General features: G+C 37.1%; 1 protein-coding gene across 1 annotated transcript in view; it reads right to left on the bottom strand.

Moving 5' to 3' along the window:
- The window catches only part of LOC103136602 (CUB and sushi domain-containing protein 1), a 444,439-nt gene that overhangs the window by 264,272 nt on the left and 156,596 nt on the right, over positions 1–23,571 (bottom strand). The window contains exon 3 of the mRNA XM_007549920.2: positions 16,036–16,148. Within this exon, the coding sequence (XP_007549982.2) occupies positions 16,036–16,148 (113 nt within the window). The remainder of the gene's footprint in view (positions 1–16,035; positions 16,149–23,571) is intronic.

The following is a 23,571-nucleotide window of genomic DNA, read 5'->3' as shown; positions in this document are numbered from 1 at the left end:
ACTGCGCAAATGCTAATCAACTGTTTTGAGGTTTTTGATAGACAAAAATTAGGCCCAGATTGAAACGTTTTATCTTTTTCACTGTTATAGGAAAGCAAAGATCATAAAAAGGTCTGCAGCTATTTTGGGTGAACATTATGTTTTTCTCATACTTTGTAAAATGCCTTTTGTAATCCATTTCATTATCACTTTGTGTCATTGCCTTTGATTTATTCAGGACATCAGATATCCCGTTTCTTTTTGTGTCTATCTTTTCACAGGAAAGGCAACAAAAATTTAAATTTAACTTTTGTTAATCTTTTGGTGGCAATTAGGACAACCAGCCATAAAGACACTATACAGGATTTTAACCATCTAAAAAGATAGTTTTAATTCATGAATTTTCTTAAGCACATTAAACATCACTCTACTTATGAATGTATGTATGACTGAATGTAATGCGAAGCACTTTGGTTTCCTCTGGACTTCATAAAGCACTACACAAGTACAGGCCATTTAGAAGAAACAGCAATAGAAACAGTTCTTTGTTTTTTTTTTAATAAATAGTCATATCAATTGAAACACAATCATACTGTTAAATAAGTTTGTACAGTTAACACTGACATGCTTTTCAATTGAAGTGAAAGAAATGTCCTGCTACTTTCTTTTCTATCTTGTCTCCTGCTTGGAATTGATTTACCAGTTAAGTTTTGTTTTGTCCTTAAAGTAAGAGTATTTATCATTAATATGTATCAAAATTAATCAACACTACAAGTTTAATACCTATAACTAGAAAACCAGAAAAAAACACTTTTTTAGCAGAGCCCCAGTATTAGAAGTTTAAGTAATAATGATGTGACAGTAAACACAGGGCCACACTTCAGTGAAGTCAGTAACTCTCATGCATCTTAATTTATTCTTTCATCCAAACACAATCACATTCTTCAGTTTACAGTAAACTTTATTTATTGGTGGAAATGCATTTGTTCTTTTTGTAAGTACGGCCATTTACTTATGTATTTTTGTCAACAGAGGTTTCTTACCATGATCCCTGTGATTTTGTCCAAACTTAAGATGGTGGCCAGACCCAAATATATGGAGGGCATACTTGGACTACACCACCAGTTCCTGCTTCAGAAGGGGAACTTGTATTGTTTTTGGTGAAATTAACATTTGGTATTCAACTAAATATCTGTATTTAGATTACGATTTTTGATTTCCTCCTTTGGTGTTTTCGTCATTAATAAATTTGACTGTACTGTGTCATTTCTTGTAGTTATTGTTTGCATTGTGCTTAGTTGCCCCTGTTGTGCCATAGTGGTCTGATAAGTCATTATATATATACTTTTGTGTGTAGTTTGTACTCCTTACATTTTCTGCCGGAGTTCAGTATTGTTTCTTTGAAAGAAGTCAGCCTTCATTTTTTTTGTGAATAAAACGTTTTGGGCTGAAGTAAACAAAAGACCTGTTCCTTTTCAACTCGGTCCATCACAGTGACTTATCCTCTCACAACTGGCTGTAAATATATTTGGTACTCAAGAAGATAATGCTACCAATATAATTAGTTGAGCCAAGGACAAATAAATAAATAAATAAAATGAAAACGGTCTGATGTCTGTCTCTGTCTGGAGCTGGAGCTGCGCTTTGCCTCCAGCTCTGATTAGTAAATGACAGGTCTCAACAAGAGCTGGATGTGACTCTTGGCTGACAGGCTGGCAGGGCGTCCAAAGCTGCTCTAAATGAGATTGTTTAGATGCAACAAGGGGCGATGTCAGGGGAAAGCACTGGGTTTTTTCTTTATTTCTTCTCTTTGATGTCAAGGTTTTAGAATCTGCTTAAATGCCAAGAACCAGAATTTATTGGCTGTTTTTGTTCCAGAACATGATGTCTGTGTGGTAAAGTAAAGTGGAGAGGGAGTTCTTCACCTTAATAAGACAGATGCTTCAAAGGATCTAGAAATGATTCAGTCTGGCGGGGTAAAGGTTATGACATCATTGTCAGGCACGAGTCCGAGCCACAAGGAGGTTTTGGGTATTCAGGTAACAGATTACCTTAAAGTGAAGTAAGTTCAATCATCTATACATCTCAGCACTTATGCATGTTTAAAGGGACTGTATTATGTAAAACAAACTTTTTTGAGCTTTACGTCGTGTTATAATCACACCAGAAGTGTTGCTTTTACTCTGTCTTCCAGCCTGGAAACCATTCTGTCCGCAGAAACTGTCGTTCTCACCGAGCACAGCCTTTTCCAGGAAGCTCCTCCCTGGAGGTGCAGCTTCCAACTCTCCCACTCAGCTCCTTCAGACAAGCGGCAGCAGCAATTAATAGCCACCTGAGGAACTGTGCATCTGCAGCACTCATCATCTGAGCTACTTCTCAGTGAAATACTAAAAACGTTGGTAAGTGGTTTATAGAGGAACCCTGTTGTGATGACGTGCTGAAGCCGGAGTGTTGGAAAGAGCAGGCGCTTCTTAAAGAGACTTAAGCTGCATTTTCACTACGAATGTGCACGAGCCAACGATGGAACATATTAGGGGTTATCGCTGGGTTACTAATTGTAGGATATTGTCAAATTAATGAGTCACAAATAAATCAGACCTTTGCATGTCGCACAGATGTGGCTCAACTCAGCACCAGAAAAGTGACCAACTTTTTGCCCCTGGTGCATTTGTACTTTACATGCAGATCATTAGTAATGATTCATAAAAAATAATGGCCTCAGGACTAACATCTCAAAGACAGACTGGTTGTAAAGAAAACCAGTTACCCTCACATCCACAGTTCCCTGTGAAAAGATGTAAAAGAGCAAAAGAAAGAAAGAGAGAGAGTGGCATGGACAAAGAGGCGGCCTCACTATAGAGAATCTACAGTAGGAGGATGATGAGGTACTTCTGAAAGATATGACAAGGTAAAATAGCTAATGGCTGCTGGCAAAGAGAAGTGGACTCTTAACTCTACATCTTTCTTTTCACTCCTATTACAATCATGAAATGATGATATCACATTTTCATGGCTCTATGCGAAAGACTCCTCAGAATACTCAAGATATCCGATTGCCGCAGGAACTACATGGAAATGACCCAGCAAAAAAAGTCATGAGCAACGCTGGCAAGTTGAGCGCAAAACATGGCCGACCTGTTCAAGATTATGATGATAATTGAACTGTCAAAGGAAATGCTTTAGGTTGTGCCTTTTTGGTTTTGATTAGATGCATCCGCTTTTGTTATAAATGTATAGGTAAAAATATGTCGATTCTGTCTCAAAAATGAAAACATATTACAGGTAAGACCAAATAATCTTTATAGTTTTGAAGACCTCTAAAGATGGGTTGAAAATGGGAGGTGCTGTAAATGATTTCAAGGAGATGCATTATTACTACCACCAAGCTACTGAGAAAAAGAGATGGAAGTGAAGAGAGTCCAGTGCCTTGATTAAAAATGTTCATGTGATTGTGCTGTGATTACAACCAAAATGAATGCAAAGGATGGCTCTTCTAAATGCCATACAATGATTAAACAGCACAATTCCATCTTTGTTCTGAGCGAAAATAATCATATTCAGATAACATTTTAAAAAAATAGATGACTTCTACTTAATTATGCTTTAAAGTTTACCTTTTAATCCTGAAATAAACTTAAAAGATGGAGGAAATGAGAAGATTAGATGAGACACTGAACCAGATCAGCTGGCCTGTATCAAGGCAAGGTAAGAGATACATGTATGATGTATGGTTTGCATAAGACCAGAAAAATTATGTTTTATTTAAAACAATATTGTGAAGACTTACAACACTGTATCTGCGTAGTGTGGATGTCAAATGCTGCACTACACCTCCTGTTGTCCCACACTGCCAGCCTAATTTCTGAAAGGTCACAGTTATCTGAGATCGTGTGATTATATGCATTATTCTATTTTTAACAAGTTAAACATCTGTTATTAATTATTTAAAATTGACCCAATTTTATGTCCCAATTCCAACAGATGTATACGTACAAAATAATCGTCTCTCTTCATTCTACTTTTGCATAGAAAGCCAAACAAGTGATGCCAATCGTTTAACGTTGGACAACATGCAGTGTGTACACAGGTGTCTGTAAAGTACAGGCCTTACCTTGCATGACAGTGAGTGGACCCTGGGGAATGGTGTAAGTCTCTAAATGTGTCTGTGGGTAGTCTATTTTTAGGCACCTTTCAAACAGAATGCATCTTGGGAAAAGGTACAAGATCAGCCAAGTGAGCATGATTCGTTGAGTCAGATCTCCCTTCTTCCATCCCCTCTCCCTCTCCTGTACTGTGACTTTTCTTTACTTATTTTACCACTTTTGTTCATCATCCCCCATCATCTTTCCTTCTTCCTTCGCTGTCCCAAAACTATAACTTGTCTTGCAGAAATATTTTTGCAGCAAACACCTCTCTAATTAAAACAAGCAATTCAACAGAATCACTCAAACCATGCAGGCGCCCCTCATTTCACGTTTCCATGCTATTCTTAACTGCTTGCAGAGAGATTTAATTTTGAGTGAAAATGTCTTGAAAAGCCTCTAAGCATTTATGCTCTTTGGTATTCTAGGGATGCTTCCCATCTTTCACTGCAACCCTTCCTCTACTCCCAGGTTTTCTTTTTTTTTCTTTCAGTAGGAGAAATGTTTGGTATTCCAGGGATTCCCTGCACTTCGTTCCTCTCCATTCTACTTTCCTGCTTTTTGGCTCTCTCTTTCTCACCCTTTGAAATAAAACTTTTTTATTTTTCCTTCTGCTCAACTGATCCGCGCATGTTTACAGTCTCTGCTGCTTTTATTCTAGGTTTAGCACTGGTGTTTTTAAAGTGCTCTTTTGGACAGCAGGGTGTCGCATGTGGCAATCAAACGTCTATATATCAAATGCATTATTTTAAATCTACTGGATCCAGTTTTCAGCTTTGACATTTTCAAATAATGTAAAGCTAAACAAAGACAGTAAAACAAATGAGCAGAGCAGACTCAGACCACCACTAACAAGCAATAGCAAGACATGTTGTAAGCTTTTAGCCACAAAGATGATTTTCAGATTATTTGTTCATTGGATTTGAATTTTAATATACATTTGGGAGAGATGAATGGGCTTTTTCTGAAGGAAAACGGTCAGGTCAGAGGAAAAATTGAAGGCAACTCATGACTATGTGATCATCAACTATTCATAAATCCACTGCAAAAATTGAAATTTGGATTTCTGGTACACACTTAATCCTAATTGGAAACTTTAGACAATTTAAAATTATCAGAATAATTACAGACATTTTCTGACAGTTGCAGTTTTATAAAGAGCTGAGCCACAAGTGCTAAATCTGAACAAAAGTATATTTGTCTAAAGCTGCTGTCACAGTGATTTTAATTCAGCACATACTATCTGCATGTAAAAATGTATTTTGTGTGCTTTCAAAGTTCTCAATAAGTAAAAAACAACAACATTGATTTCTACCGTCAGTATAAAGTGTCTTGCCTTCAATGAACTGTTATGGTATGTTTTGGGTAAAAAGTATAAAAACCTGCAGCGTGTTACACCTAAGGGACCATTTTAACTAAATACTCTGTTCACTATATAAATATATTCCATGAGTTCCCTCAAGTGGTCAAATAAAAATATTACCTGGTTTCAATATTAAAGTGTAAACTGCTGACTGAGCAATTGCACAGTCAGCCACTTCAAGCATTTGGAATAGAGAGGTGAGTGAAGTTCTATTCTTGCAGAAAGAGCCGTGGCTGCATTTTCTATCTATATATCAAAAATGTTTCATTCCTGATTTCCAGTGGTTCATAATATATACATGAAATCCATAACAAAACTTTTAAAGTTATGGAAGGGGTTTGCACTTTTGAGGACTGAATGAAATGCAAGAGCTGTGTTGAACTTTTTTGCCAAATTGACAGTTCATGTGGAACCCTGCCAGGCCTGCTCCTTGTTACTGATTCTGTTTGTGGTTTTTCATGGACAGAATTTCAAGGAGACCACGGATGGTGAGGACAGTTAAAGGACATGAGGGCAGATATTTGCGTTTTGCAGACAATGTGGTTCTGCTGACTTCTGGCCATGAACTTCCGCATATACTGACAAATGTTCACAGCTGATCTTGAAGTAGTTGGGATGAAATTCATTTTCTCTTCATCTGAGGTCATGATTCCTAATCAGAAGAAAAAAAAAAAAAAAAAGGTGGCTTGGTCTTTTCTGGTCAGGAGTGACTCTCTGCCAGAACTTTAAGCATCTTGGTGTTCCTAAGCAATAGTCAGACGGAAAGTAATATAAAGAGACGACTTCAGGCTTCAACTGCAATAATCAGAGCTCTGCTCCTCTCTGCACTAGTGAAAAAAAGGCCAAGTTTTTGATTAATCAGTCCTTCTATTGGCATATACACCACAAATACACCATCCTCACTGTGAAGCATGGTGTTGGCAGCATCATGCTGTGGGGATGTCTCTCATCATCAGGCCCTGTTGCTTTTGATTGAGAATTTCTTTGGCAGCAGGGGAGTGTCACTGAGGAAATGAATGCTTGGGCTCATAAAGCATTTTTGTGTAAAAATATTTATTTTGGGTACAAATATAAATTCAAATCTGTGACAAATTACGTCCAGGAGTTCAGAAAATTGTTTTTTCCAAAATTACAGTGCATACATACCTTTAGATTTTCATGCTCCTGGTGCATCAGGACGGATCCGTTCTCATTTGCAGAACAAATTAAGCTTCAGTCTAGACGTAATACTTTGACCCACGCTGAAATTTTTCCATGTGTAAATCTGCAAATGGGACTGGAGGAGTTGCAAACACATTACCGATGTGTCAGAGTGAACATCCTTTATTCTAGCTGTTGCTATACGCTACTGCGCCTGCAGTCTGGTTGGCCCACAGAGATCAGGTACATTTTACTTTGCATTGATGACTGAGACGTGTCGCTGCCCCTGCTGCATGCTGAGAAACTTATTACAAAATCACAGGACACACAACATGTGCGTGAGTGAGACTTTATGGCTTTTTGCTCCATCAACCTGATCTAATGACGGCTGCCTAACTGAACCCTTTTCTGCTACCCCACCATGGTAACACCACACACACACACACACACACGCACACACACACACACCTCACATATTCTCACACAGCAGGACAGCTGACATTGCTACTTCAATCGATACAGCCGACTACTTCTGGCGTCAGCACCGACAGCGTTATATGACACACTCCCACAGCGAAGAGCTTCCTACGGCGTTTCAGTCAATATGGGTTAATGGTGTAAGGTAAAACTTTTCCCTTTCCTCTCGCTATCTCTCATTCTGTTAATCTCTTCACCTCGCTGCCACACATAAACACACAGAGACATAGCAGCACCTGACTGTCCAAGTTGACAAATCCTCCAGTTGGCCTTCCTCCTCGTAATGATTTGCCGTGTTTGCTGTAGAAGCCTCCCTGCTGAATCCACTTGCTTTAAATAAACTCGCCAGCCTATTATTCTCAATGAAGTGCACACAGATTTTGTCAGGAGCCGGGGACACCGGGTCAATAGCAAGAAAAAAAAAAAAAAGCCCTGCATCATGCGTTTGTTTTTATAGAGCTTTTCTACACAAAGGCGTGACTATCTTTTTGATGCTTTATCGTTAAAATGTGAAAGCAGGTAAACTAAGTTTAAATTTAAAATGAATCTGTAGCAAAATAAGGCAGCTCTGCTTTATTTTCTTGCACTGATCTCTATGGATTTACTTTGGAAATGTTCTTATCAGCCTGAGAATAAAACAATAAAAATAATATGGCAGCGTTCTTCACCACAGTTTAAAGAACGATAGAAAAACTGGAAATCAATTCTCTTTTTGATTTAAAATAATATAACTATCGAAGTACAGTTCATGCGGTGCAGTTTCCCGTTTGTTCTCCATGCATCTCACCGAACATATGAAACTCAATTTGAACAATCAACACATTTCTAACGAATGAGCACCTGAGGACCCCCAGTGTTTTTATGGTTCAAGTATTGTTTTTCTCCTTCTTTTCATTACATTTTCACAGCAGGACGTCCTTTCAATAACAGCTATATGGTTTGAACTTATTAATTGCATCTGTATGACTGATCAAACAAGCAGTTTTACTTTGAGCTTCAAAAGTAAGACATCCTTATTTTATTACCCATGATGATGGCTGTGTGTGGGGCGGCATCCTGAAAAATCAATTATACAGTTTGAGCTTCTGCAAACTTTCCTTTTGTCCAATACATTTGATTTTGTTCCGCTAGGCGACGGTCTTTTTACTATTTACTGCTGACAATAGAAAAGTGCAGAAATAAATAACAAATGGCTGAGTTTTGCTAAAAATTGGACAGAGCTTATTTTTTAAAAATAATCTCTTGCAATCAGATAATAAAGATGGCAAGTAAGATTAGGCAGTTGCATGTGACTGAATGCTTATCACATAGCCTAAACTGGGTGCACAATATGTTTAAATACTGAGAAACATTTAATATTAGTCTACATTTAACTGAGCAGGTAAATAATTTAGGAATTAACCAGGGATTTATCACAACTAGATAATGCAATGGCCGTATCACGGTAGATGTTACTTTGAAGTTTTCAGAAGATTGAAGCAATTAATAAATTTTTTTTTTACTGTGCTCATTTCTAGTGTGTTCATGCTTCCCGTTTCACGTTAAACCTTAAGTACCCAAACTGGAAATTCCTCAGACAAAATGACTGATTCTCATATTTAGAGTGACACCATAATTTATATCCAAACATTGTTGTGTATTTCAGAAAAATACAAGTTTTATCATTAGAAAAAACTGATACGGTAAATAATTTGTGAAACAATTGGTTTTAAAGTTAGAGAAAATAGAACGTGACTTTTTCTTGTATTTACATGTGTGACGCTTTCAAACAAAATAACGTTTTCACAAAATCTGCATCACGGTAGAATATTTATGGTAACATGTATTTATCTTGTGGATTCCATACTTGTCTCAGCCTAAAACTTTAGAAATAGTATCTTGTGTGTTCCTACAAATGGAATAAAGATTTTAAAACAATATCTCTGTTTGAAGCTGAAAGTTCTGAGAAGCTCATCTATTTTTGACTTTGAGGTGATCAAATGCAATCCGGATTCCAGGAGGCCAAACGTTTATTAGTGTGCAGAATAAAAAGTCAAAAAATCTGATGGTAACTTCATTAGTCAGCTACATATAGAAATATTTTAAATAAAGCTTGAAATAATGCCTTGTATGTCACTCTGTTATATTTTCATCTAGTGCGTATTAAAAAATGCTAACTAAATGAAAGTAAGTGGAGTCATACACAGCAACAATTCAGATAAATGAGTAGGTTTGAAGTTTGAACTGTCTCGTCAGTATAAAGCCTCTTTTTGGAGTTTTGTTTTGTTTCTGCCCTCCATGGATTCCTCTACTGGAAAAAGCCACGTATACCAGATGGACTGGAATTAGCAAACATCAAGTGGCTGAACAGTGAAGCCAAAAGCTCATGAAACATGGCAGTGGTAACAAAGCTAAGCCATCTACATGTAGGTTTACACAAACAGATCGATCTCCATTCATTCTGTTTGATATTTCATGCATTTTCTGACTTTCATTACATTTCATTCTCTTTAGGAAATAATCATTTTAAATTTGTATCTTGTGCTTGCTTTCCAAAGTATCCTTTGCAGGTTTTCATAAGTACTTATTGCTTCAACAAACAAAACTTAACATAGTACAATGCATTATGTGATATGCAGCAGGTAGCATGTCTAACACACTGTGATGCAACTACAGTTCATTCCCTAATGAACTCTAGATCAAGCACCTCTCCCGCACCTCTTGATGTACATTAGAATATGATTTCTGATCAGTACACATGCATAAAGAAGTCTCTGCTTTTAAAATATAACAAGGCATAATGTCAGTTTAACATAATGATACTAATATTAAATCCCCATCCATTTTTAGGATCAATCACCTGCCACTTTTATCAGCCAACGAGCCAGCATTTTTGTATTATTAATATGTCACAATTCCTTCCTAGAATAGTGCAATTTTCTGCAATAGTTATTGGTATCCTCTGAGATTTTTACAAATCAAAACTCTTTGAAATACAAGCAGTACAAAGAAAATTATGTCGCTTGAGGCCTTGAAAGAAAAAAAACACAAAAAAAAACAAATGAAAGAAATCCCTCTTCTGCAGCACATCATATGTATAGAAACAAAATCCCTAAGTCGCAGTCCTGAGACGAGTTTATGTCTTTTTCAGTCGCAGTTGGCTATTGGCCTCTGTGTTTGCAAAGCCATGCATCAATCAGCGAGATTTGGAAGCTCCCAGAAGTGACCCTAATGGATTCTACATCAGTCAACAACACGCTTAGGGAGAGAGGAGGTGGAAACAGAAAAAACTGTGCCAACACCAATGGGAATGAACTTTTAACATTTTTTTACTCATACTCATGCAAAGACACGTGTTCTAATTAAGCATGAAAGAGGCGCTTTATAACATGCACATCCCTGTTATATCAACCAAATGGGTAAGAATAAAAAAAATGTAAAAAAAACAATCCCTGATCATGCACACATACCGAACAGAAAGTAACTAAATGCCCTCTAAGGATTATTACATCATCATCTAGATTTATACAAAAGCTGGAAGGAAATTTGTTCCCTCTTACTCCTCTTGTAGTTTTACTCACAAATTATGTTTGTCTAATTCTCAACGCACAGGTGAAGGAAGATCTTTTCCTAAAACAGCACCACCAATCAGTTCCACCTATTTACAACATGTACTTCACAAAATGGTCTTTACAGTTATTAGCATTGTTGTCTTGCAGCAAATAGACCTGAACATGTCAGAATAAGTGGAGACTGTAAACTCTCCTTAAAGTGAGTTTGTACAGGTCTGGCTGTTTGTCCTGTATATCTCTGTGTTGTCCTGTGGTGAACTGACAACCTGTCCAGAATGTGCACTGACACACAATGACAACCACAGATAAAGCAAATAATGAATAATGAATAACCTGGTTAATTTAAAGCCATGACAGAATGTGTTTCTCTATTTTATTTTATTTTTTTTTTTTTTACCTCTGACAATTTATTAGACGTTAATATAATGTCTAGAGGCTACGTACAATAATTTTACAATGTTACACACGATTAGATGAATGTATTCATCACAGTGGCATGTTATAAATTGATTCCTTCTGCCATGTTTGTGTCTGAAGAATCAAAGATTGCTTTTATTGTCATTGACTTATATATAATAAAGTATCAGTTCACCCGGCTAAAAATAGCTCCTATCTTAAAATAGCCATGAAATAAATGTGCTAATAAAATAAGAAGAGAAATTTAAATAGTGACAACAATACACACTGCAGCGCTTGTGACCAAAGAGAGGACAGCTACGAACAAAGGCAAAAAATTCCATGCAGATTGCTGAAATCTTCTGTATTGGTTGGGCGTGTTTGCATCTCCACGTATGCACTATAGCTCTATGTGAAACATGAATGAAAGCCAGAAATAAAGCAGATCATGCATGCAAAAAAAAAAATGGAAGGAGATTACAAAGCTTCATAAATTCCACCTCTGTTCATTCTTACTGAATTTGAGACCTCAAATGTTCAACATGCGTTGAAATTGCTTTGATTTCCCCACTAGTGATCCGCTACCCCTTTTTCAAAGGAGACAGATCAACAAGTGATTCACGCTGTGGGCGCTGACACCCCCCCATGCCTTAAAGCAGTCAGCTTTAGCTCCTTTTGCAGGTAACATGGTTTTCCACTTTGACACGAGGATCCTGACATCTATTTTTCCCAAAAGCAAACAAAAATGTCCTCTCATCTGAACAGAGGAGACGCATTACTCGCATTTTCATCCCGCTGAGGTCACCTTCTGCTAGGCATGCTCAGCAGAGATTATTTGAAGAGTTATTTTATGAAAAAACCTTAAGTGCACTACAGATTTAAGTTCATCTAACGGACAGAACCTGACCATGGAGCAAGAAATGGTTTCAGCGATTATCCGAAACAGCAAACCTGACCACTGCCTTCCTTCGCTCTTCTACTCAATTCGAATCTTGCTTCACAACTCAATCTGAGATTTCTCCCCTTCACTTGGATTCCTTCCAGTAAAATTTCTACCAGGCCAATCAGGGAACAGAAGGATAAGTTGCGGACGATGATCTCATTTTTCTGTGCTTATTTTATAATTGCAGTGTGCCTGTAAATTTTGCATTTGAAGTGGTGGAAGTGAAAGAAGTCTCTCAGTCTGTTTTAGCCACGCGTCCAAATATTGAGCCAACTTTAACAGCCACTTTGTTTTTTTTTCTCTCCACTTCCCTCTTCACAGTGGGGGGTGGTAGAATACTGACCAGGCAATTTCCAGGAAGCTTCATAGCTTTGAACTGGTGCATTACGTAAGTCACGGGCAAACGTTAGCGATTGGGTAAAATGCCTCCAAGAAGCATTTGTTTCTCAAAAGAGCACAGACCCATGGTCTGAAGCAAAGTGAAGGACGAGGCACTGATGTTTACCAGGATAAAACAGCAAAAGGTCTCTGAATCTATTCATATGTTATTTTTGTTTTAAATATGCTTAGGGACATTGATGTTATCAAGTCTGATGAAAGGACTTAAAACCGTCCAGCTGAAAGTCTGATCAGCAGGTGAACGTGTAGCACACACAGAGAAAATAGGTGCAATATTACCATCACCGTAATGGAGCACAGCCTGTCTACAATATCAAGCTCAATCAATGTTGCTGTATTTTACTGGAGTACGCCACAGACAGGTCACCAACTGAGCGCTGGACTACGAGAGTAACATTTTTTAAGTTTGCATATGTATCTTAGAGATCATTAGACCAACAGATTTGTGTGAGTTGATGAATTTAATGTTGGTATTCCTTTTATCTCAATCACTACAAATTACATTGTTAAAAAAGAATAGTGTCACACAAAGTTAAAAGCTCTAAGGTAGCACCAATAGCAGCTTTCAAACATGCTGACAGTAACAAAGAGTTCAGTAATTGAGAACAGGAAAGTAAAGCATCAGGGTTTACTTTACTGGCAAAAGCACCTCCAGGGAAGTGCTGCTGGAGGTAAATGTTACTAAGTGGAAATTCATTTCAGGTGAAGTAGCCATTCACATTTAAAATATTTATGACTTTTCACATTTAGTATCAAGAGTACTGAACATTTGTTAAGCTTCTCCTTCCCCCAAAAAAAGAACACAAATACAGTTGTTTAAAACAAACAAACAAAAAAAAAAACACAAAAAAAAACACTTTGAAACTGGCTGCATATATTTTAAAACAAATCTATAGCCAAGGCTGCATGTGCCTAATAACTGAGAGCAGTGAGAGTATATAAATATTATGCTACAACTCTTTTTTTCTTATTAAAGATGGAATTACGGGTGATGAGAGAAATCCTTGTGCTTTTCAATTCTAAGATTTTTTTTTTCATTTTATTTTAATTAAGAAAATAATACTATTTATATCATCCAACTGCCTGTCAAGTCATCTCTTCTCTCACCACTTTATCAGGAGGTTATCTCTTTACACCTCTTCTTTCCCCTCATATCTCGGTCTGCTTCGGTGTATAATAAGTGATCACTATCTGATCTTGATTGGCTGCTTTTAAAACATTTGTGTATCTATTTCCACCATTATGATCACACTTTATTACAGCTTAAGGCTTTAAGTAATTAATTCCAAAAAAAAGGTGCCACATGAATTTAAACTCATAATCAATAGGGAAGCTTTTGGTGAAGAGATGTTTCACATATTTCACATTTTGTAGCAGAGTTCAACAGTAAAGCTTTGTGAATATACTAAATGATGACACGTTACTGTTACTTTGTGCTGAAGTACTTACAATAACCAAGCCCTTTCAAAGCAGATTAGTTTATAATGCAGCAGGAATATCACTTGGTTGAAGATTTAAAAAGTATATCAGGGAAGCATTTCATCAAATGAGCCATTCTGATTCAGAATGCAGCAATAGATCTATTTAAAAGTGACATGAAGTCTGGGAGTCACTGAGTATGTTGTGAATAACAGCTGAGTTAGAAAATACATTTAAATAGCACTGGACTTTAGAGCTTATTTAATCTCTTTTAGTGTTTTTTTTGACACACTTGATCCAATTCTAGAGAAAAAGATTCTAAGAAAAATAATACTGTCCCACCACAGGAAAAGCAGAAGAACAAAAACAACATGCTTTTTTTTTTTTTTAACAAAAATAACTTTCATCCTTCAACTGAATGGATCAGATTTTATAAATACAATTATTAGTCAGCTAGACTGCCTCTAATCATGCCTTCTCTATCCAGGAATCTGTAAAAATCTGTTCATTTTCATTAACAGATTTCTGCAAACTGCTGCTGGTTCTACCTCCTTCTGTTGAATATTACACATATTTATACCTCTTTAAATGATGCACATATATGAATAGTGATGAGGCATTTCCTTTATCTCTTAAAAGTTGTTTTGGTAGAGAAGTCAAACATGTATGTTTTAGAGTTAATTGCAGCTTTTCAGCTATTTTAAGTTTAGCTTCAAGGCTGAAATGTTAAAATACGGAGGTGGAGGTGCAGATGAAGAGATGTCAAATATCTCCAACTATCCATCTTTACACATGCCGTTAGCTTTATAATGCGCATCCATTTATCAAAGTAAATTATGCAACAGACTCGACGAAAGATGCAGTTTGTGATCATTTCAACAAGGAAATTAGACTGACCCGCTATAAAAATAGTGGTTTAAATAGAAAAGCATTTTCCTAAACAGAATGTTCTCTTTGATTCTAGCAATAAGACTCCAAACTTAAACTTGAAAGTGCGATTATAGAGACAGTATAAAAAGTGACGATATAAAATGTGTTCTCACTGACATGTAAAAACTAGAGAAGCTTTCTGTGACATAATCACGAGAGCCCAGGCAAAACCTCTCAAAACTTTTCATGACAAGATGTTTGAAGGGTGTTTCTCAGACATACAGATAGTTTATGTCCAAGAAATCTGCACCTTGATTTCAGCCTTGAAAGTTGTTACATACTCATCTCCTACTAACAGACATAAAAATGAGCGTCTGCCAAGGAGACAGCCACTTCAAACAGAACCAGTAAAACACAAGAAAGCCTTCTGAGAATAAAGTTTAATGGCTGACAGGTTTGCTTCAGACAAAGAGTCATTGACACTCACCCAGACGTTTACACAAACTCTCAAATACGACGCTCAGAATACAAGGGCAAAATGAGAAACGGCAACACACCCAAATATAAACCGCAGTCAGTGAATTTGTTGCCTTTTGAGCTTGTGTTTGATATTTAGAGTCCATGATTCATGGATAAACGGTTACACAACAGCGTGTGTGTGTGTCTGTGTGTGTCTGTGGGTCTCTCTGAAAGGTCAGACTAAGCTTTCACGTCGCATCCAAACATGGAACATTTGCCTTATCATGCTTACGACAAAACATGTGAGACTCAGTGAAAGACGGACTGATATAAAACTCCCTATTACCACAGAGATATGAAAAGCATACAAAGGACATGTCAATAGATTACTAACGCAGACTTATATGAAACATTTTTTTAGCTAAGGAAGACAGCATCAAACCGTTTAAACCGTCAATTAAAACCGGTTGTTTTAATTGACGTCTGTCTTACAGCTTCATCTGAAGTTTGGAGAAATGTTGGATGTGTTCTTGATATGAATGTTTACACTCCTGAGTTCTCAAGACAATATGGAGTCACCACTGACTGAGACAAATGAATAAAACTGCTTTTCTGCGATTCAAATCTAAACAAAGTAATCATTTGGTTAGGCAACGACAAAAAAGGCCATCTGAACACCATGTCATTACAGAAGTATAAATAAATAATAGATAATTAACTCTTGCTTGTATGATTTAAAAAAAAAGAAGTATTCCTTATCTATAAGAAGCTCTAACTTGCATGTGTGTTCTTTGAAGTCCCACAAGTGATATGTCTCGCTTCATTTAGCCAGTATTTCTCAATATATTCTCTTCTTGTAGCTTCAAAATATGTACCCACACTGACAGATGTTCTTACCTTCATATACTGCTTTGAAGCCCTGCGCACTCACAGCAAAGTCTGTTGTAAACCACAGAGCCAGTATGGAACCGCTGCTGACAATAGGAGAGGGCAGCATGAATCCTGACAATCTGCAAACAGAAAGCAGTGTAAATATAAACCACTGATTTCACAAAGACAACAAGTAGGCCATGTAAAAACTGAAAATCTGAGGAATTATTGAATTCTGTGAGATGTTGTTGGTTATTACAAAGTTCATATAAAGAGCGTTTTCATTGCAGGAACCTTTTCAGGAAAGAGATGAAGAAGAGTATAAAACAAATTTGAAGCCATTCGATTTACCTTGGAACACAGTGGACACAATCATCACTACACTTTGTTCTTTGTAGATGGACATGAAGGCCTTGTAACAACATTTTTTGTTACATAAAAAAAAAATGTTCCCCCCAGTAAGAGTTTATTTGCCTTCAGAACTTTTAAAGACTAAAATCAACAGAGCAGTATTTAACTTTGACCCAAAGGTACATCATAACCACAGCCTGGGCTCCCTTTAGAAGACAAAAGCTCCCTAAATACACTTTTTTGATAGATCTGTAAACGATAGAGGATATGATATTCCTGGATTTTGCTTCTCTTGCACTGTTCTCACCTCCATTTGAACTCCCCAGGCCTCACAATGCACAGCACTGTTATTTCATCATTCTCTCACTTCCTTTTTCATTTCATTTCAGCATTCTTTTATATTAGAAATCTTCTGGTTTGAAACCATTTACATAATACAGCCACACTCTTAGTGGTGACACAGTTTGCTTCTGCTGCTAGCATTTAGACTATGCAATTCATTTTTTTTACAGTAATTATTTGAAATGATGGTGTATTATCTGACATTTTATATATAATAACCACTGCACAGAAGGCTGTGCTATTTAGAACATCTTAACATTTACAAATTGAGCATGAAAAGAATCAAATGCTTACAATCATTCAAATAAATGGTCCACTAAAGGGGTTTGACCTCCTCTGACACAACAGAAACACCAACAGAACATGCTGAGATAACTGCAGTAACTACTTTTTAAACAAAGCAGTAAACAAAACAAAAATGGTAACCACAGACATCCGTTTAATACGGATTTTATCAATCAGAACTTTTATAATGAATGCCAAGTTATAGCAGAAGGAAGCGGAAGAAGAAAGCTGTCTACATCTGTCCTTAATCATTTGTGAAAAACTGATTTTTCTTTTGTCAAATGGAAAGTTTTAAGGAGAATTTTCTTGTGCTGAAACCCAACCCACTTGAACAAAGCCCTGGCCAATTTGAAAATCAGGCACTGGAAGGGAAATGGGACAAGAAGAGAAAAACAACAAAGTTCATCAGGAGGATTTTAAAACCAAAGATGGGAGCGAAACAGAATAATCCAGAATCTCACGACAAAAGAAATATTTAAATGCAGATCATTCACAGGTGCATATTAAAAGCTCTAAAATGCAAATAGACATGGAAACTTCTGATGCCTCTGTGACTGGGGCCACCCAAAAGCTTCTACCTATCCCTGCCATAGAAATATCTGACACACCACAGTTAGGACAGAGAGAGACCAGATACTGATCAAGTGATCATTTGGCAGCGCTGCAAGAATTACATATTTTTCTCTGAAAAAAATAAATTTGGAGGAAGTGGAGGGAAGGTTGTGCTCAGCAGAGCACAGCTGTTTTAACTAGCAGGTGAAAAGGGTGATCTTAAGCTTGCCAAACTGAGTGAACTGCTCTGAGATTTTCACAAAATGCAGCAAATAATTTGTAAAAAAAAAAAAAAAAAAAAAAAGAGCAGGTTGCTCAAAAATCATATCCGAAAAATCTCAGTGCTGTAAATTAAAAATAAAATATGTGAAAACTAATTAACAAATTTGACCATTAATACTTCATGGAATAGGACCAGAATTGTCGTTTTTCAGGATCAAAAGGACACCGACGGATGTGCTGACACAATGTTACTGTTGTCCTCGTCCAGTCCCATGCAGCTCATCGTGGCTCTTTTAAAACAGACAAATTCAGGAGTCCCAGAGGAAACTGTGTCTGCTGCTGCCAGTGATTACGTGAGCTGCACCCCCAGTGGGACATATATTCCTATTTTGTTCGGACAACTACTAACAATAACGGCCTATTTTCTTATGAATGACTTGCAAAACTGCATAGCTGAGGACATTATTCTATCACATTATTTTGCTGATTGCATCTGGATTTTTCCACTCGGCACAGCTGAAGCACGAATTGTAAAATATTAACAAAAAAAGCGCTCAGGCTGAAGCAGGAGAGCAACTGATATTGGAAACTCTGTTCCCAAACGATTAGCTGGAGCCTCAATGAAAAATGTCGCGAGACAGGACGGTGCTTATTTGTTTAGTACCATACTCATCAGTCAAACCCTTTCTAACGAACACCAAGTTACAGCAGAGGACAAGGTTTAAAGTGAAAAATAGAGGGGGAAAGCAGTAAGCCATCAAAAGTACTGAGTTGCATGGGGGACGGTTAAAAAAATAAAACAAAAACAGACATTGGTAGCAAAACTGAATAGCTTTAATTCTCTGGCCTCACAGCAAGGACACAAAGGACAGACAAGAACAGATGAAAGGAGCATACAAAAAGCAACAAACTGAATGGGAGATGGAAGTCGTAGAAGGAACAGAGGAAATAAAGGAAATGCAAAGGAGGAAAGAACAGACGGCCCTTCCTGCTTATTTTGGTTGTTTTGTGTTTTTGTAACCCCGCATTAAGCGTCCTGTGGTCAGGTTAATCAAATGTTGTGCAATGCTTAAAACATATTCCATGTCCATTTTGTCATTTGCAGAGCAACTAAAATATCAGTGGAACTCCTACTTAAAGAAAACTAATAACATTTGAAGCGAGACAGATTGTTTTGCAGAAATATGAGCATTAGCTAAATCAGCTAAGTTTACATCATAATGCACAGCATTTAATGAATACTTTACCCCGTCTCTGCATGTATTTCTGCAGGAGTTAAACTTCTTTTCTATAGTGGAAAAACGTCATGTTCCTTAATTGTTTATTCTAAATAGACCTTTGGTATGAGTGCATACGAGATGATGTTTTGTTTGTTTGTTTGTTTGTCTTGGCTGAGTAATCTAGCCCTGACTGCTGGGATCGGTCCCAGATTCTCTGCATCCTTGAATATAAATAGTACAATTGTTGCCCAACAGTATTGGCTGACAGTTTTATTTGTTTTTTTTAGGAAAAGATTTTTACTATTTAATTAAAATGTACATAAAATAGGAAACGTTAGGCACAGTAAAAATAGCTCTTTTTTTTATTCATCACAATGTTTGTTTCAATATTAGTTTTATAGCAAATAGCAACATAGACATATTGCAACTTTTTATTCAAATTTATGTAACTGTAACTGTAAAACTATGTAAGTCTGGGGAATTTTTACAGAGTCTTTTTCTATAAAGATTAGACTACTTTATTTTATTAAAATCATGCATGTTTAGTTTATTGGCAAGAAGATAATAAAACAAAATAATTTTGAATTAGTTTTGCTGTTTCTATTTGAAAAACTAAAATTATTTTTTCATTTCCCCCGGGTGCTTTCATGTTGATGACTTTGGCCTTCATGGTAAAATGTTTGGACTCCTCCGGGTGTTTGTGACCTGCAACATCGCTGAAACCCATAGCGTCCAGAACTCACTAATATTTCACATATGACATCATATTCCTACATATAAGAACAAAGTGAAATAGTGCATTAATACTTTTATATGAACTTTGGAGAGCATTGTGCTTTGGGCTAATGTTGACTTCTATAACTTGTGAAAAACTAAAGCGATGGGTTGACTACATAACGTACAACTCTGCTATTGATCAGAGAGACACAGGCTGCACTGTAGAGCCACCGTGGCCGATAACCACCGAGGTAAAAGTGTTTGTGAAGAGGTTTCAGCAAGCCCTGCTGCTGACTGGGATAAAAATTCTGCTTTAACAGGTTTAATAATAAATTGTTTATTGATTGGTAAAATATGTAATGCTGCAGTGTGTTACAACAATTTAAGCTAGATACAAATAAAATACGTAGTAAATCAAGGTAAGCGCATAGAAGAAAATGTCTTTTTTAAAATAGCAAGTACTCTCACTTTTCTCAGTCAGTGTGAGATTAATTAGGATAAAACTGAGACTTCTTAGTTGTGTGTGCTCTTAAACAGCCACAGGAGACTCTCAGTTCATCAGCCAGGTAATGAGCAGCAGTTGTCTCGTCACCAAATTAAACGACAAAATTTCCGATGAACATTTTTGCTCCGTTTCACTTTCCATCAAGCTTTGCTTCGTAAGCTGGTAACTAAAGATCCCACAGCTGTTTGGAGTTTACCTAACAACAAAAATAATAAGAAAGGAAGGTTTAACTGTTCATGCAGTCAGTCGCACTTCCAGTCAGTCAACCAGCTTATGTAATCAACCGCTCAGTGATTTTAGGCAGCTGGCCTCTATAGTCAACCAACAGGCCAGCTTGCCTGTATGCCATTCTGCTGCTTTGTCCGTCTGTCTGACTGCCCATCTGTATCTGTTTCAGTCACTCTCTTACTCGAGCTGCCAGTCTGTCAGAATGTCCCATATTTATATCCTCCTCTAAAGCAAAGGTTACTGTTTTGACTAGACCGCAGCGCTTTTGTGATGGGGCATGTCAATATAGATAAAAGCAACATGTCCAAGTATGCTGTTTTATGGGGCATTCCATTTTCCTTAGACGTTGTATTGAGAATGACATAACACAAGCCCAACTGTGTTACAGAGGTAGACTGGGAAACCAGAATAATTTTCAAAGTCTTGACTGAAGTAACCAGTCTAATTGTTACTGTAATACAAACCAATAATTATGTATTTTTGAGGATTTTAAGCATTTAAGCAACATGTTCGCAGGTAGGGGTTGAGCAGTTCAATAATGTGCCACTGATTTAATGATACACAAGCTATTAGATGTGAAAATAAACATATTATTTTAACCAGACTGCCTCAGGTCAGCTGTGGCTACAATCCAGTAGCTCGCCATCATCCGTATGTGAATGTGTGGGTGAATAGAAATGACTGATTTTCTGATTTGAGTGTCTACATAAGTCTGATGTCATTTCATTTCAATATACAAAGTACTTTATAAAGGTAATTGCAATTCTGTACTTTAAACTTCGGTTTGCTCGGCTACAGCTGATTTGAAACTTTTAAGAATTTATTTTTTCCAAGTTCAATTCTAATGTATCATTAGCCCTAACACAATGTAGTTGCCCTCTTCCGGGTGAAATGAGTGCATGAATGCATCCTCTGGGTAATTTGCTAGTCAATATAATAAAATACACTATATTTCCCAGGTCATACTCCCTGTAAGAAAAATATGTATGAAGTTATAAACTAGAAAGTTACATTTAGGCATCTAGATGCATGAAGACGATTTGCTAAAGTTCAACCCAGGCATCAGAGAAGGGAAGAACTGGGGTTTTAGTAAATCTCAAAGTTACATGTTGGTTACTGCCATATAAGATAGTCTTGAGTATTTATCTTCTGGTTTCCAAGTGCAACTTTACAAACATGATCTGAACAGGACAGAATATTCAGTGAGCTGCACTAGTGTGGAAGCCTCTCTGCCATCAGAGGTGGAGAAATGGAAGAGTAGTTAGAAATAACAAAAAAGTAGCAAAAGCTCAAAGGCAAAGTACGCAGAGTACCACTTTTGAATGCTCAACACAGTGAGTCTTGAAGTAAACAGGCTACAGCAACAGAAAGTCATCTCTTGAGAAAACTCCTGCCAGTTACTAAAAAACAGTAAACTGAGGCAGCGACCATGTTCACCAATCTTCTCATGGTTAGACAACCAGTGTCAGGAGGTTTACGTACCATGTCAGAAAGGTTATATCATCTCAAACTGATGCCTAATAGTCTCCAGATCTTAACCAACAGCACACATTTAAGAAATAGTTAAGCAGGACAAGCCCTTAATAAATCTCCATACAGTAAATCTGCATCAAGTTTTTGATGGCATCATGTTGATATGGGAAAAATCTCTGAGGAGTATAAATCTGTCGTGGATGAAAAAAACGGGTCAATTCATTAACAAGGCGCACTTTATTAATGGTCAGTGTATGTATGTGATTAGACAAAAGTACTGTAAAAATACCAGACATACAATTTATTGCAACACATTCCTAGTGAAATCCACATTTGCTAAATGGACAGTGGTAAACATCACAGGTCCAGGTCACAAAGTTGATGATTTATGAAAATCCACAATTCAGCAATCACCTAAAAGGCTATAAGATTATAGAGATCTGAGTGGCTATTGATGGCGGACATTCATCATTTAATTGCCCGTCCCCTGAGAATAAGTTGACACCTGCAAGGAGACTTTCCTCTGCTAATCTAATCCATGACCACTGTCTACTTCAGCCTTTTTTTTTTCAAACCTCCTTCAAGATATGCGAACCGTCTCATTAAATATCTGCCTGTTTGGATGATGGTGGACTCTAAAACAATAATGTAGAGCGAAGTGTAACATTTACCAACTCATTTTGCATCTTTTAAAGCTTGTGTAATGAATTTATGAAGTGACAGTGTCTCAACTGTAGAAAGAAATAGTTAGAAATTGATGGACGCTTTCATTCTAATGACTCAACACAAAGATGATTCGTCATCTCAGTGGAAAAAGGTTGATTGCTCAGAAAAATACAATAGCCCTCTTCCAAGAGTAAGAAACATTGTTTTCAGTTTCCACACTGGCCTTCTATCACTGATCTGACAGGCTGAGAACATTGATTTATAATTGAAAACAACAGCTGAGCTTAGGAATGCTCTTTCTGCCGAGCACAAACTGTAGTACGGTATGCTGATTGAGGCAAACATGTCAATGAAGTAAAGCGCAGCTATTCACTTACATCTTTTTAGATTCACATTTATCACACAGAGGTCTTTTTTTTTTCTACCACACTCTGCATCTAAAATTGATTTAGACTATAAACACAAACCTACCGACAGTGATTTATTTTGGGCTTTTTAATATTCACTTATATTTTCAGATCAAAGCCATAACCTTCACTATCCAATAGTATATTTGGCTCACAAGTTGCTCAATAAGCAGAAAAGCTTTTAACTTTTAAACTTTCTGAGTAGATTCTCCATCTTTCTAGAGCCCTTCTGCATTTCAGTCAACCAGCTCAACTGCAATAGATTATATCCGAACGATGAGAATATGCAGCATTGATGTTTTGGCGTCTGGGCTCTGACCTCATCGCTCCCCCACAAGGAACCACCAAGGAGGGTGTAAGTCTTTCAAATGCTATGTGACTCACATGAGGGAAGTCGCTGCAGGCGAGCCGAACAGTGACGGCTTAAATACACGCCATAATAAAAAGCTAGAAATGGATATATGTGTCTCGGTTGTCCATGTGAGGGTAGCTGGATGGGGATCGTCTGCCTGAACGACCTCAGAGGCTTCATTACAGTTCAAAACAACAGAGAAGAAAGTAAGAACATAAATGTATTTCTTAGACCACATGTGTC

Source organism: Poecilia formosa, unplaced genomic scaffold (genome assembly GCF_000485575.1).
Source record: "Poecilia formosa unplaced genomic scaffold, Poecilia_formosa-5.1.2 Scaffold33, whole genome shotgun sequence".
Lineage (NCBI taxonomy): Eukaryota > Metazoa > Chordata > Actinopteri > Cyprinodontiformes > Poeciliidae > Poecilia > Poecilia formosa.
The sequence above is the reverse complement of the archived record's forward strand: the minus strand, read 5'-3'. Positions and strand labels throughout refer to the sequence as shown.